Source organism: Marmota monax, unplaced genomic scaffold, assembly GCF_021218885.2.
Source record: "Marmota monax isolate L192 unplaced genomic scaffold, Marmota_monax_Labrador192_F-V1.1 WCK01_AAM20220418_F8-fsc00040, whole genome shotgun sequence".
NCBI classification, from domain to species: domain Eukaryota; kingdom Metazoa; phylum Chordata; class Mammalia; order Rodentia; family Sciuridae; genus Marmota; species Marmota monax.
The window spans coordinates 3,128,024-3,142,448 of record NW_026692782.1 but is presented as its reverse complement, the minus strand read 5'-3'; the positions used below and the strand labels follow the sequence as shown (position 1 = coordinate 3,142,448).

The window sequence follows — 14,425 nt, the reverse complement described above, 5'->3', positions numbered from 1 at the left end:
AAAATGATGCTTTACATAATTTAATTTTTAGAATTGAAAGTTATTAGTCAGGTTTTAGTTCTGGAGATTAATAAGTAAGATAATTTCTGGAAATTTGGAACTAAAAAATAGGGGTTAGAAAACCTGTAACAGATTCTGATAATTCAAGCATTTATTTAGTGATATATATATATACTTTTCCTCTGTTAAAAATAGAAATTTCAAAAAGATTTTTCAGATTCAAATAGTTCGACAGAGTTGAATTTGTATGGCAGTTTATTTTCTCAATTTACATTTGATTTACAATAAGGAAGCTGTTTATTTTTAAAACTAAATAGTCTAAAGTAGGTTTTCTTCTGTTGGGAATCAATTAGGAATGCTTTTGGTTGCAAAGGACAAAAAAGGATTTACTGCAGTTTAATAAGGGGGAGGAACAATTTTATTAGATTATTATTACAATGTATTATGATAACATTATTATAACATGAAGTCTGGGGTGGGCTGACATCTCAGTCATGTTAGGGCTGCTTTACTATCATTCATTATGATCTTGCAACTATGTAGTTCATAACCTAAATTAAAAATAACAAATTATCAGACAACTTTGGACCACTTTTATTCAAAGTTGAGGAAAGAGGGGTTCTATAGAAGAGGCAATTGAGCTACTTGAAATTTTTAAATTTTTTTCACACTTAATTTCCTATCAAACCAAGATATATAACTGAAAAATTATTGTACTTTTCAGTGATATTGTGTTTCTTTAATACCTTTGGGAGAGCTGACAAGCGTTCAACTTTTGATCATATTCTTCTTGGCCCAGAATAAAGCAATAAGAGTTCTCACCATCTCCAACGCTGAACTGCTGCCTCCCTCCCCGCCATTCTTTTTTTCCCCATTTTTTATGGGTTTATAGTAATTACACATGACATCAGAATTCATTTTGACACAATCATAAAAGCATGGAATATAATTTGCTGTATTTCAGTCCCCAGTACTTCCTCTTCCCTCCCCCTCCCCCTGTTCCCTTCCCTCTGATCTGCTTTCCTGCCACTCTTTTATTCATTTAACACAACTCAGTGGCATGATAGAGTGTGGGGTCTGTGACTGTCCTTCAGAACAAGCTATTTTACCTTTGACTTACAAGTAATTTACTTATGAAAAAAAAGAAATATGTAAATGCAAAATACATTTTACATTTGAAAAAAAAGCAAAAAATGCCTATAATGTCATTTCATAGAAATAATCAGTGCCAAAATTCTCTATATATCCCTTTGTGCAAATAAATTAATGTAAATATCATATTTTTAACAACAAAAAGAAGATATATTTTTAAAGAAAGGAGGACTAGAACCTGGGGTATAACTCAGTAGTACAGTGTTTGTCTAGCATGCATGAAGCTCTGGGTTCAATTCCCAGCACCAAGAGGCAAAAAGAGGAATATAATTTTTAAAAAACTAAAACTAAAATAGTTTGATACTTGCTTTTTTCCTATTCAGGTATTTGGTTTAACATTTAACATTTAACATGAAAAATCAGTTCAGTCCTTTAGACCACCCTGTTATCAGTCCTCTAAACACAGTAAGAGCACATTCTTCATCTTTGTTTACTTGTTCAGATCTATTGGTTTAAAGATGGGAAACAGATCTCTCCAAAGAGTGATCACTACACCATTCAAAGAGATCTTGATGGGACCTGCTCTCTCCACACCTCAGCCTCCACCTTAGACGATGATGGAAATTTTACAATTATGGCTGCCAACCCTCAGGTAAAAAGGGGTGTAGGTTTGGGCTCTTTGCTTAACAGCACTTACAGGCATTTGATTGGACAGAGGAACTGTTTGACTGAAAGATGAAGTTGTACTTCTTTGACTTATGAAACTGTTTTTCCAAATCCAATAGCCATCTTGGTTTCAGAGGCCAGAAAATTTCCTTGTTCCATATTTATTTATTCCATCAGGTGTTCTTCTCTAGCAATGATTCTGGTGCAGATATGCATTCCTCCCATAAATATTAAGGCTTCCTGTGTATTCACCTCTTATGGAGGTTATGGGGTCATAATGGTGGACAGGCTAGTCCTGCAGTAGAAAATAATCTAATATGATTTCTAGTAGGATTAAGTTCTATAAATAAAATAAAGGAGGAAGAAAGGATATAGAGTAGTGTGTACAAATTTTAGTAACAGAATGCAAAAAAAAAAAATTTAAAGAAGTACACACAAACATCAATGAACTTCTTGGTCCAGGATTAAATTATATAGGCATTGGAATCTGTGAATGCCTATATATAGCATGTTTGTATCAAAATTTTTTGTCTTGTGTTTGCCCTTAGATTTAGGGCCAAAAAATTGCCTTCTTAGAATTTAATGAAGGGTTGCTGGATATCATCATGTTTCCAATTCAAGCCCACAAATTTTTTCTTGAGCATCTTATATACTTTAGGCATTATGCTAACTACAGGGGACACAAAATTGAGTGAGTGATTTTGTACCTTAAGAGTTCAATGTGTAACAGGGTAATTTTACTGAATTCACTAAAGTTGTATAATTCATTGGCTTTTTTTTTAAGGAAGCTAAAATTAATAATTTTACTTATAACTAAAAGTTCTTTTTAAAGTCTCTGATTTATTTATGTTGTTCCATATTCTGTTATATCTTTCAAAGATTAGAAAACGTAGGATTTAAACAAGGCTTACAGGCTTTTAGACATTTGTACAAGATATCCTATTCCAATATTCCATTGTCATATAAAGACATTTTCTGTAATAATATTAAGATTAGAATGATACTCAAATTATCCAACTAATCAGGTTTGACAGCACAGCAGACTCTTCACTGTCATTGAAAAGTTTCTACCTTAATGCACTTTTTTGAGGTTCTAATTTTGTCCATAAATACATGACCATCACCCTGAAAAAGTCAAAAGCATAGTCTCTATTAAGAAGTTGCACTTTAATGAGTATGTTCACATTTGCATAATTGTAAGAGAGAGCAAAAGCAGAGGTTGCTTTTTTGTCTTATTATATTTTCTATGTGTTTCCTTGACTATCAACAGACTTCATCCTTCAGTTTTCTGCCTGTTTAAAAGAAAAATGGTAGAGAACTCAACAAAATCCAGAATTCTTCATTGGATCCTTTATTATTTTTTTTTTCTCTAGAACGAGTGGGATTTATTCTGGGGATAGAATTATGTGCGTTTCTTAAGTGCTTAGCAGAACTGGGTTCCTGCTTTTAATTTCAAGGCATTTTTCCTAGCATATTTTAAATTGTTATTGGAGTAAGCCATTTTATAGAAGAAAAGAACATAAATGTAAAACTGCAATTGTGGGTCTGCTTCTGCTCTTCTTCAAATTATACTAATGTATTTGTACATATGGAAAAGTTCTAATCCAGTAAAGGCGCAGTGCTCATGGCCAATGGCAGCATGCAGAGTTTAAGACATCAGGCCAGCCTCAAGGGTCAGTAGTGTCTGATCGCTTACACTCTAGACAAACATGATAGAGTCACTATAGAGAGCTACTGAAGATCCCCCTTGTACCATTCCACATTGCACACCTATAGCATAACATTACATTGTACTCATAAATATGTTCAATTATGTCTTAATTAAAATAAAAACCAATCTTAAAAAATGAAGGTAATCTTACCCAAAGCCCTGTGTAAGAGCCCCAGACCCTCCAAAAAGATCCCCTTTGTAAACAGGGGAAAAGGAGAAAGGGAAGGAAATCAAAGAAATGACGCAGAGAGCATAGTATAGGGGTGAAGAACGTGAGCTCTGGCATCAGCAGATCAGAGAGTTCTAACTCTGTCACTTATTACCTAGGTGACTTTATCAAGTCACTTCACCTCTTTATGCCTGTTTCCTCTTCTAAAATATCAGAATAACAATATGGACTTTTACATGTAATAGTACATGTAAAAAGCACTCAGCTTACCTGGAACATAATATGCTTTCAATAAATGCTACTTTCATTATTCTAATTCACAAACACTAATTCCCCATCTTAAAAATAGCAATCCTAAGACTTGGCAGAAGCCTGTGGAACCCGGATGGAAGAGATCAGTTGTTTCTAGGTATTCTACTCCATAGTTCTTTTAGAGTAAGCAGTCCATTGGGATGGAATTTCCACCCAACATGCTGCTGGTGTGTGGTCTTCTGACCTCCTGGCTTTTCCCTTTTATCACTCCCATGGGAAGGGAGTTAGGCAGCAGATGTGGCTGTGCCACAACTGCCACAGCTGTGGGCTTGGGTGGAGGAAACTGAACTAGAGAATGGGCCCCACCCAAGCACAGCTGACACTGGCCACACATGGAACTGGGAAGCTGCTCTGCTCCCAGCGCCCCCTCGAGGGCCAAGAGAACACCCCATAGAGAGGAGCCACTGGCCTCATATGAGGCCCCAGTAATTCTGCTTTACCAAATCCCAGGCTAAGCCCCACAGTCAATCCCCTCAGGTCTTGCCCTCCACCCTTTGGAGAAAAGGCAACCATAGGAGAAGTGGACCAGTTTACATCAGGTAGCCAAAAGCCCAGCCCTCCTGACAGAATATCCCTCCTGCCCCATCTGTGATTTAAGCAAAAGGTGATATGAGTGTTTGGGGTCTACCTGAGGGGCAAAAGACACCCAGGGGCCATAGCAGTCAGCCCCTGTCCCTAATGCCTAGAATTCCAAAAGTCTTTAAATACACCCAGTGTCATAATCAAGAGATGAGGCCATCAGTCTCCTTTTCTATCTAAATCACCAAAGACAGACAAAGGAGGGAAAACTCATGAAAAGAACCTAAGGAAATGCTAAAAGTGGACATTTAGGCCTCAGCCAGAACATGTAGTTGTGTGTATCCCATTGAAATCACTGTAAGAGAATTTTGGTATTTATGCTACTTGGCAGTAGTTGTTATTTCAAGTCTCTAATCATGTTGTCTGGTTGATTTTAATTCCAAGAGTAAAACTCCTTTTTTTTCCTGGGGTCTTCAGTGGCAGGTATACCCAAATATGCCAGATGTCTAACTTGTGAGTCATCTTCTAGATACTGGAATGAATGTTACTACTTATTAAAACAACAAAGTGGTATTTAGACCAAGATGAGTGGCAGCCCATTTTTCTAACTAACCCTTGGCATAAATCATCATTTGTGGCTGTAGGAATGCCAATATAGACCTGTTTAACTCTCATAATTTTATCCTTATAACATCTGTTATAATACACTGAAGGATTTTATTATTCTTGTCATTTGTGAATTAAAATATGATTTTTTAAAAAAGAATATCTTAAGTAGCCACTGGAAAAAACTCAAAAGTAAAAGCTGAATCTCTCAAGATATGAAGTGTAGTTGACAGAAAACTGAAGTTGACTGTCTACTTCCCAGATGCCCTTGAATATTCAGTTACCTTGATTTTTTTTTTCAAATTTTAAAAATATTTGGATATGAAAGGCAGGCAATTACATCTATTTTTTCCTAATACACTGTAGGCTACATGATGTGAAATAACTGAGGGAAAGAGGAAAAGACTGGAGTGGAAAAATGAGTTCAGTAATGAAACACAGAAGGCAGAGCTTTTCAGAGCAGTGGAAAATAATTACAGAAAGCAGCCAAGAGAAGGGCGAGAACCAAGGAAAGAGGAAAACACTAAAGTTCAGCAGATTATTTTATAGAATATGATATTTTTCCACCTGGGTTAATCTTTTGGGAATGAGAAACATGTTAGATATTGTTGACTGCATCCAAATTCTGCTTGGGATGGAACACACAGCTCTCCACCTATCCTGTGATTCTGTATCATATGCAATGTGTGCAGCTCAGTGTAATTCATTAGAGACCAGAGCAATCACATGGTTTAGCAAAATAATGAGCAATTGTGCAGTTACACTAAACACTATGCCAAAATGAGGCTCATGAAGCAGTTTATTTCAGACCCTAATCCTATCTTTAAGACACAACTAAATCTAAACACAAATGTTTTACTTTGTTTTGTTGTGTTGCTAAGTTACTTCGTACTGCACTTGGATTTTGGAATGGCTGCTTTGCAGTTTGATGTTCCCTCAAATTGCATTATGTATACAAGTGGCAAGCCTTTATAAAGACTCTGTGCCACAAGTTAAATTCATAAACTATGAAATATAAATGTTATTTTCATATCACATAAATAACTGACTTTGCATGGTGCAAATAATCTTTACAAGCTGGATGTTTAATACAGAATCACTTTGACAATTCAAACTCCTTGTTTGTACTATGGCTTTAAACTTTGGCTTTGTTCAGAATAGAAAAGTGACACAAATCTGAATTAAATATTAAAAATGATTGTTTTGTTTTAGCATTGTAAGGTTTCCTGGCTCATTTCAATCTTCTCTCTAAACATCCACTTTCATTATTATTTCACAGATTAATAAAGCGAAAAACAATTAAAATGTTAAAAGTACCATAGCAAAAATGTACATCAGAGCCTTCTAATTTGAAAATCATAATTTGATTGCTAAGATTAATTGGTATATTAGTATGAGTAAAATCATTAACACTACTTCTATATGAGCATTCTCCTAAATAAGGTGTTCAGACATCTTCAAGACTGCTTCACTGAATTCCAGATTTTTTTTTTCAAATAAAATTTTCAAAATTATATAACTTCTTAATTTGGATGCTTTTTAACTGCTCCTGATCACGTATTGGTTAGTAATATATTTAACCAATAACAGTACACTAATCAAATTAAAAATCTGCTTCCTGAAGACCATGTCCTCCTCCTTATGTTCAGCAGTCAAAGTTGTAGAAAGTGTAGGAGTACAAAGACCACAAATGGTAACATGTTTTCATAAATTTGGGAGGAAATATTCCATGACAAGGTTTGTGTGTCCAGTTACAAGCAGTAGCAGCAAGAACCCAGAGAACAGTGTAGAACTGCGTAATTTCTCCAGAGCAGTGTCAACCTGGATGCCCTGTTTTTCTGGAAAGGGGAGGAGAAGGCAGGATTTGCCTTAAGCTTAGTCAACAATTAGCTGAGTAGAGCACCTTTCATCCTACATCTCATATAATGCAGCCATCATATAAGCAGGCCCATTGAATACAACTGTGCTTGGCCCCATGAAAGCACCACAGAAGTTAAAGGTTGGCCTACTGGCCACATATTCAGCCTCCCCTGCTAAAAACATTTTGTTTTCTCTTTAGAGTAAATTACATTCTAATAGAATAATTTACATATGCAAAAACTGTGTTAAACACTTCTACTATGCCTCATATTCATCTGATATTATATGTTCACATTTAGTACTACAGTATTTTAACATTTTGAGCATTTACTGTATGTAAAAATGCAATACGAAGCACTTTGTACATTTTAACTCATGTAATCATTGCCAAGTACCCAGGTATTAACTATATTGTCTTGTTTTACAGTTGAATAAATCTAGCTAGAGATGTTAGATTATCAGTTCCTAAAGGAACAGAATTGACTTACAAACCCAGAAAATATGATTCCAGAGCTAAGGAATACCATACAAAGGTGTCTGAGGCTCATGCTGGGATAAGGGACAGGGGAGACATTGATTAAAACAAGTTTTAAAAAAAATGGAAAGGAGGTAAGAACATCCCTCCAATAAAGTACATTCACTTGGAAACTTTTGGGGGTCATCCATGCCCAGGTGGGGCCCTCCAAAATCATCATCTCAATGCATGTCCATGCATATTAAATGTCAACTCAGACCATGATAATGCAACACCAGCTATGATGAATTTAATAATGATGTCATGTACCATTTAATAAGACCATCTTAGGTTATAGCATTTAATACTTACAACATCCTTGTGAGATATATTCCTTTTCTTTACAGAAAGAGGAAAAAAAAGGCTTTAAAAAAAACTCAGTAATTTGCCCAGTTTTAGAAAAAGTCAAAACTCAAATTCAGGTTAGAGGATTATTTTTTTTTAAGCAACCCATTCTGCTTGCCCATATTCAAGGTTCAAGTTTGAATTTAACTTACATGTTTTTCTAATCATGTCAATGATTAGTTAATCTTAATTTCTTTTGTGGATCCTCTGTTTTGTCCCACAGAGGAGGATAGATCTAAATTATCATTTTATCATTCTATCAGTAAGATGGCAAAGCACATAACAAGGAGGCCATATCCTGTATCAGTGCGTGTGAAGCTATTGTATGAAACAAGACATATGCTTCCTTGTGTTCAACCTCAAAACAGAATCATGGATTTTATGTGTTCATTTGATAAAGCATCTAGTAGGATATATCAATTGGGTAATTTATTATAAGGGTCTTCAAAGCAAGTCACATCCAAATTTTCTATAGCAGGTATGGATTTGATGAGATAGGGTGAAATCAATTTTCACATTTCAAGCTAGTTTAGGGACTCCCAAGTGTTTGCCAAGAGCTTGGGACCAAAAAATCTTCAGATACAATTAATCTAATTTAGAAATCATTTTCCTTCATAATGTAATACTTTTTTCTCCTCGGAAAGGCAGTGTTTTCAGGAAAGGCAGTGTTTTCACCATGACCAACAGCAAATATTGTGTGTGAATGCTAGAGAGACTGACATATCTAGTGATATAAGAATAAATTTGTTTCTCTGGTACCACCTCTTTCTATTTGGCCATTCTGAATTCCTCTGATCTGTATTGCATCCCTATGTGTTGTTCCCCTTTCCCAGTGGTTAGAGCCCCAAAGAAGTCCAGGCTTTGGGAGACCTGAAGAGCCCTATTGCCCAGATCCCTGCCCTTCACTAAATTCTTCTATGGGTGAACACACCTGTAATCCCAGCTACTCCGGAAGCTGCGGCAGGAGGATCACAAGCTTCACTTAGTGAAGTCCTGTCTCAAAATTTAAAAGTTTTTTAAAAAGGGGTGACTTAGCTTAGTGATAGAGCACCCCTGGGGTTCAATGCCCACCACCATTAGAAATCCTACTGTGAGTTGTTTTTTATATATCATATCATGTTCCCTCTACTAGTACCCACCCTCTCCCTACCCTAGCCCACTTTGTTGGAAAACAACTCTTCAAAACACACAGAACACTCCTGTTTCTATTACCAGCATTTATTGGTTACTGGCAACAAAATTAGAAGTCACTGGTAGAATTTTATTTTGAATGTGAATACACATAAGGACTGCTCATCAATCCTGAGCTAGAATTCACGAAGTCTATTCATCAATAATATTTCTACTTCCCATTTTTCCTCTCTTGCTTTTGCCTTTTGCCAGCATCTGAATTCAGAAGTACATTTGGCCATTATTCTGGAAGAGTGGAGAAGAAAGTGGAGGAAAAACAATCAGGCATCATGCTATTGTGCTAGTAATGGCCGGAGGTGGGGAGAAGAATTAAAACAAAAAGCCAAAGTTACTAGTGGTTTATCCATGTCATCAGGTCCCTTAAGCATTATGTTTGTCTATCCACAGAACAACAATTACCAAATTTTCAATAGGCAAATTAAAGATATATTATAAATTTTCATTAGCTAGGCCCTTATCACATGACTCACATACTTTAGATAATCAACTATTTCTGGTTTTTAAGTCTCATTTCCTGAGGACATGGTGTAATTACATATATTTTCCTTGTTATTCTCTGAGTATACATCTTACATAATGCTCATTTTCTTATGCAGACATCCCCCAAACAAACTGTTTGGGGAGGGGATACCACTAACATTTAATATACATATTACTAAAAAGATGTGACAGAAAACTAAAATCTAGTTTTGATTTCAGAATTTGGCCACAACCAGTAGATATTTGCCTATGAAAACTGAATCATGACAAGAAAATAACATCCTGCTATATTTTTCAATTTGACTTCATGTATTAGGGAAACCTTAGCAGATTATGGTTCATTGAGAGGTAGCATTTCAAGTATCATTGTGGATAAAACAGTAAAGCACATTTAACATTCAGAGAAGGACCTTGTCACCTGAGTTCTTAGTTTTATTAAGGAGCTTAACTCAGGGAAAGTGCTTTTCTGAGAGGAGTGGGTTTTATTGCTAATGGAACACTGAGTTGTTATGAGAATGGAACACCAGACATGAGAGTGCTTAATGGTTAACAATTTTGCACAGCGAATAACCTCTTTTCCTGATGTCCCTGACAGGGCCGCGTCAGTTGTACTGGACGGCTGATGGTACAGGCTGTCAACCAAAGAGGTCGCAGTCCCCGCTCTCCCTCAGGCCATCCTCATGTCAGAAGGTATTTCAGATGTTCCTTCCTGTAGGTGTTACTGTGTACTTATTACTATACATTCAGGACTGCTGGAATCATAGTATGACAACAAAAGTGAATGGAATTAGAAGACAGAACACGGATACATAATTCAAGTGTGTGAGCCTTGATTATTATGCCCCTTTGCAGTTCCAAAAGGGGAAGGAAAAAAACATTTGCTAATATGTGCTGAGTCTATTCAGATATACCATTGTTAGTCTATTTAGTATGGCGTGTTTTATATATGAAGAAATCAAGACTTTGCACCTTTAGATGGCACATGAACACAAAAATACTAGTAAATAGAACACAAATGTTCCGAAGCAAAACGTCTCTAACCAACAGCGGTGAAGACTTACCATTATAAGCTGTTGCCACTGGATTTCTTAAAATCAGCTAGGTTGTTAATGTACATTTTTAAATTGCTTAGTTCAAAACATAGTAGACGATAAATTATGTAGGTAAGATTTATCATGTTATAGATGCTCAAATATCTGCTAACAATTGAGTCTGCTTTCCATTCCTAGTAGCCCTGAGTCTATGAAAGGACACTGACAGAATGATGGCAGTCAGGGAGAGAGAAAGGATGTTATTTCTTATAATGTATTTGCCCTAAAACAATATGGTAAGTCAATCAGCCTTTCTATCCAGATATTTTACAGACAGAACATCCTGAAATAGTCCTGATGGTAAGATACAAGCCATAGATGCACAACACCTTTGGTGAAGAGAAACATAGTTAGACTCACAGAGGAAAGGCAGGAAAACTGAGTAAGCATCAAGCAAGAGATGTGTCTATACCACCTCATGTGACTGAAGCCACAGTCCTTTGATCAACATTTGGATGACAAGTACCTGGGCATGTGCAAATTTAATTCCAAACTAGTGCAGTAAAATCTGTTAGATCTTAGACCTGTATCTCAGGCTATAAACACAACATCGTTTCAGGTTCATTGTCTTGCATTTTTCTCTTCTGCCACTCCTATGGTCTTCAATAAATCAAAGCTTTTCCTGATATCAATAGATCCTACAAAGAATTTTCATCAGATCTGTATTTGGAGAAAATGATTATCAGACTAATATACTAATCTTTTATTTGTTCCACTCATTTTTTTTGTTTTTTTCTAGTGAAGTGTTTTTAAATTTATCTTCCAGTGGTTACTGACAAAATTTATATCCAACATGTTACTCATTTCATAAGTCTTTCCTGCAATACAATTGTATTCCTCTGGCAATATACTACACAGAGGTGTGCAAAATGTGAGAGATTTGCACAACCTTGTTTATATATATATATATATATATATATATATATATTTTAGTTGTATATGGACACAGTACCTTTATTTTTTTGTTTTTTATGTGGTGCCAGGGATCAAACCTAGTGCCTCACACATGCTAGGCAAGCGCTCTACCACTGAGCCACAACCCCGGCCCACAACTTTGTTTTTAAAAAGTAAAAATAATCCCTTTAGGTACATAGATAATTAATGCAGAAGATTTGTTTTCTTAGTTAATGTGAAAAGGAATTTTGATAATATATTAAATTTTTTAAAAGTAAGAGCTTTTAATTTCCTACAAAATTAAAATTGGTGGAAGTTAATAGTTATTTCTATTGAAAAAGATTCAATTAAAAAAATCTGATAATAGAAAAAGCTGCTCTTACTGATAATGTAAAGCTTTAAAAAATATTTAGGAAAAAATGCTCATTTCCCTTTTGTGATTTATATTAGTCTGCAGTTAGCAGATTATTAAATTTATCAGACTTCCAAATTAAACAAGACTTTGCTTTTCTGACTTTTTGACGCATAAATCTTGGGAATGGGTAACAGATGAGGAAATAATAAGATTACCCCCATTGTATTATACGAAAACTGAGGACTAAAAGCTTGGAAATAACTACTATCTATCCTGATGCATCTTGTTTCAAGGCCTCGCTCTAGATCAAGAGACAGTGGAGATGAAAATGAACCAATTCAGGAGCGATTCTTCAGACCTCACTTCTTGCAGGCTCCTGGAGATCTAACTGTTCAAGAAGGAAAGCTCTGCAGAATGGATTGTAAAGTAAGTGTTTGTTATGCTGCAAAATTACTGCCTCATTTCTCTCCTCAATGCCATTTCTCTACAGTTCTTTTTGGGACATTATGTAAAATAGATGATGCCAGATCAAAAGAAAAACTAGCAAAATATACTCAGCATCTATATGCCGTTTCCCATCATGAATTTCCTTACTTTTAAATTTGTCTTAAATATTTTCTTTACTCTGAACCCTACATCCCCTATCCAAGAAAGGCTTTATTTATCCCTTTATTTTTTTTCATTTTGTTGAAGTAATAAATATGATGAATCTGCCATATGCCCTAATCAATAGGGGATCTTCATTCTTTTTTCATCAAATATATCCATCTATCTACTCTGAGTTTTATTCTTTCCATTTTCTAGAAATTCTTAGATAAGTTAAAGTGACATTCTTCTTTCACCTGTTTTACCAGAGCTTCTTAACCCAGGGTCCTTGGGTAAGCAGGCTTTATTAGGTGTGTGAGTTCTGAAATTATATAGAAAATTGTGTATGATACAGTTTTCAGCAGTTTCCCAAAGGAATTTCGGGCCAAAAATGTTTAAGAACCACTGCTCTCATGAAAAATACTGTGATTTGGTTTTTGCTCTACTTAACTGATTTTAAAGTAAACATGGATGAGGTTCTTAAAATTTGGGTTCCCTCTGCTGGTTCTCTCTGGGATTGCAGAACATAAATATAACTGCTTTGAGGATCTTGGCATTATCTGCTTTTTCAAAAAGTCAGTCTGGAGTTGGGGATATAGTTTGGTAATACAGCACTTGCCTAGCATGTGTTCTGGGTTCAATCACCAGTACCACAAAAAGAAAGAAACAAAAATAGGTAAATCTGGGCTTCTAGGAATGTATAGAAAGAAAAATGTATTATCAAAAACATTCTATTGTCCAACATGATTCATTTTGCAGTATAAATATACAGGTTGAAATCCATATATATATTTACTTTATTTGTAGTCTGTAAAAATTCATACATTAGAACTATATGATCCAGCAGTCCTACTGTTCCGTATATAGCCAAAGAAAATGAAAAAATGTCGGGATACCTGCACTCCCATGTTCATAGCATCATTATTCATAATAGCCAAGATATGGAATGAAGCTCAGTGTCCATTAACAGATGAATGAATAAAAAATACATGTATGCACAACGTAAAACTATTCAGCCTTTAAAAAGAAGGAAATCTGCCAGGTGCCGTGGTGCACTCCTGTAATCCCAGCAACTCAAGAGGCTGAGGGAGGAGGATCCTAAGTTCAAAGCCAGCCTCAGCAACTCATCGAGGCCCTAGGCAACTTAATGAGACTCTGTCTCAATATAAAAGATAAAAAGGGCTGGGGATGTGGCTCAGTGGTTAAGCACCCCTGGGTTCAATCCCAGGTACTAAGTGGGGGAAAAAGGAAGGAAATCTGCAATTTGTAACAACATGGATGAACCCCCAGGACACTATGTTAAGTGAACTAGTCCAAGCACTGAAAAAGAAATACCACATGACCTCCCTGTTATGTAGAATCTAAAAAAGTCAAACTCATAAAAGCAGAGAGTAGAATGGTGTTGCCAAGGGGAGGAGAACTGGGGAGACTTTGGTCAAAGGACACAGAATCTTAAGTTAGGAGGAGTAAGTTCAAGAGATCTATAGTTAATAACACTGTATTATAGACTTGGAAGTTGCTAAGAAAGCAAATTTTAAGTGTTCTTATCAAAAAAAGTGATAAGAATGTGAGGTAATACATGCGTTAATTATCTTAAGTTAGCCATTCAACAATGTATACATATTTCAAATCATACTGAACACAATAAATACAAATAATTTTTCAATTATAATTTCTAAAAATTTTCCAAGAATTATTATAGTTTTTAACCTACAAAGTTACATTTCAAGTCATCTAAAGAAATTTTATTATAGATAGGTCATTAGATAATACCAAGAAATTATTAATTTCATGTATAAAAATGGAATCAAAATTATGTAATAAAATGTATATTTCTTTAAATGTATAATTAGGTAGATAGGGATAAAATTATACAAAGTCTGGAATTTATTTTATAATATAAAAAATGATGAGACTGAATCTAAATAATGGGTGTATAGAGATTGACCATACTGTTATATCTACTTTTGATCATATTTTAAAAAGAAGTCATAGTAATTTATTTCTCAAATTGAGCACAGAAATTGAATTTCAG

General features: G+C 35.2%; 2 protein-coding genes across 11 annotated transcripts in view; one reads left to right on the top strand and one right to left on the bottom strand.

Moving 5' to 3' along the window:
* The window catches only part of Cbr4 (carbonyl reductase 4), a 75,326-nt gene that overhangs the window by 4,272 nt on the left and 56,629 nt on the right, over nt 1-14,425 (bottom strand). The window lies entirely within an intron of this gene.
* The window catches only part of Palld (palladin, cytoskeletal associated protein), a 375,619-nt gene that overhangs the window by 352,221 nt on the left and 8,973 nt on the right, over nt 1-14,425 (top strand). For all 9 annotated transcript variants that reach the window (XM_046447644.2, XM_046447643.2, XM_046447641.2 and 6 more), the window contains 3 exons: nt 1,595-1,744; nt 10,061-10,155; nt 12,099-12,231. In XM_046447644.2, coding sequence (XP_046303600.1) covers nt 1,595-1,744; nt 10,061-10,155; nt 12,099-12,231 — 378 coding nt within the window. The remainder of the gene's footprint in view (nt 1-1,594; nt 1,745-10,060; nt 10,156-12,098; nt 12,232-14,425) is intronic.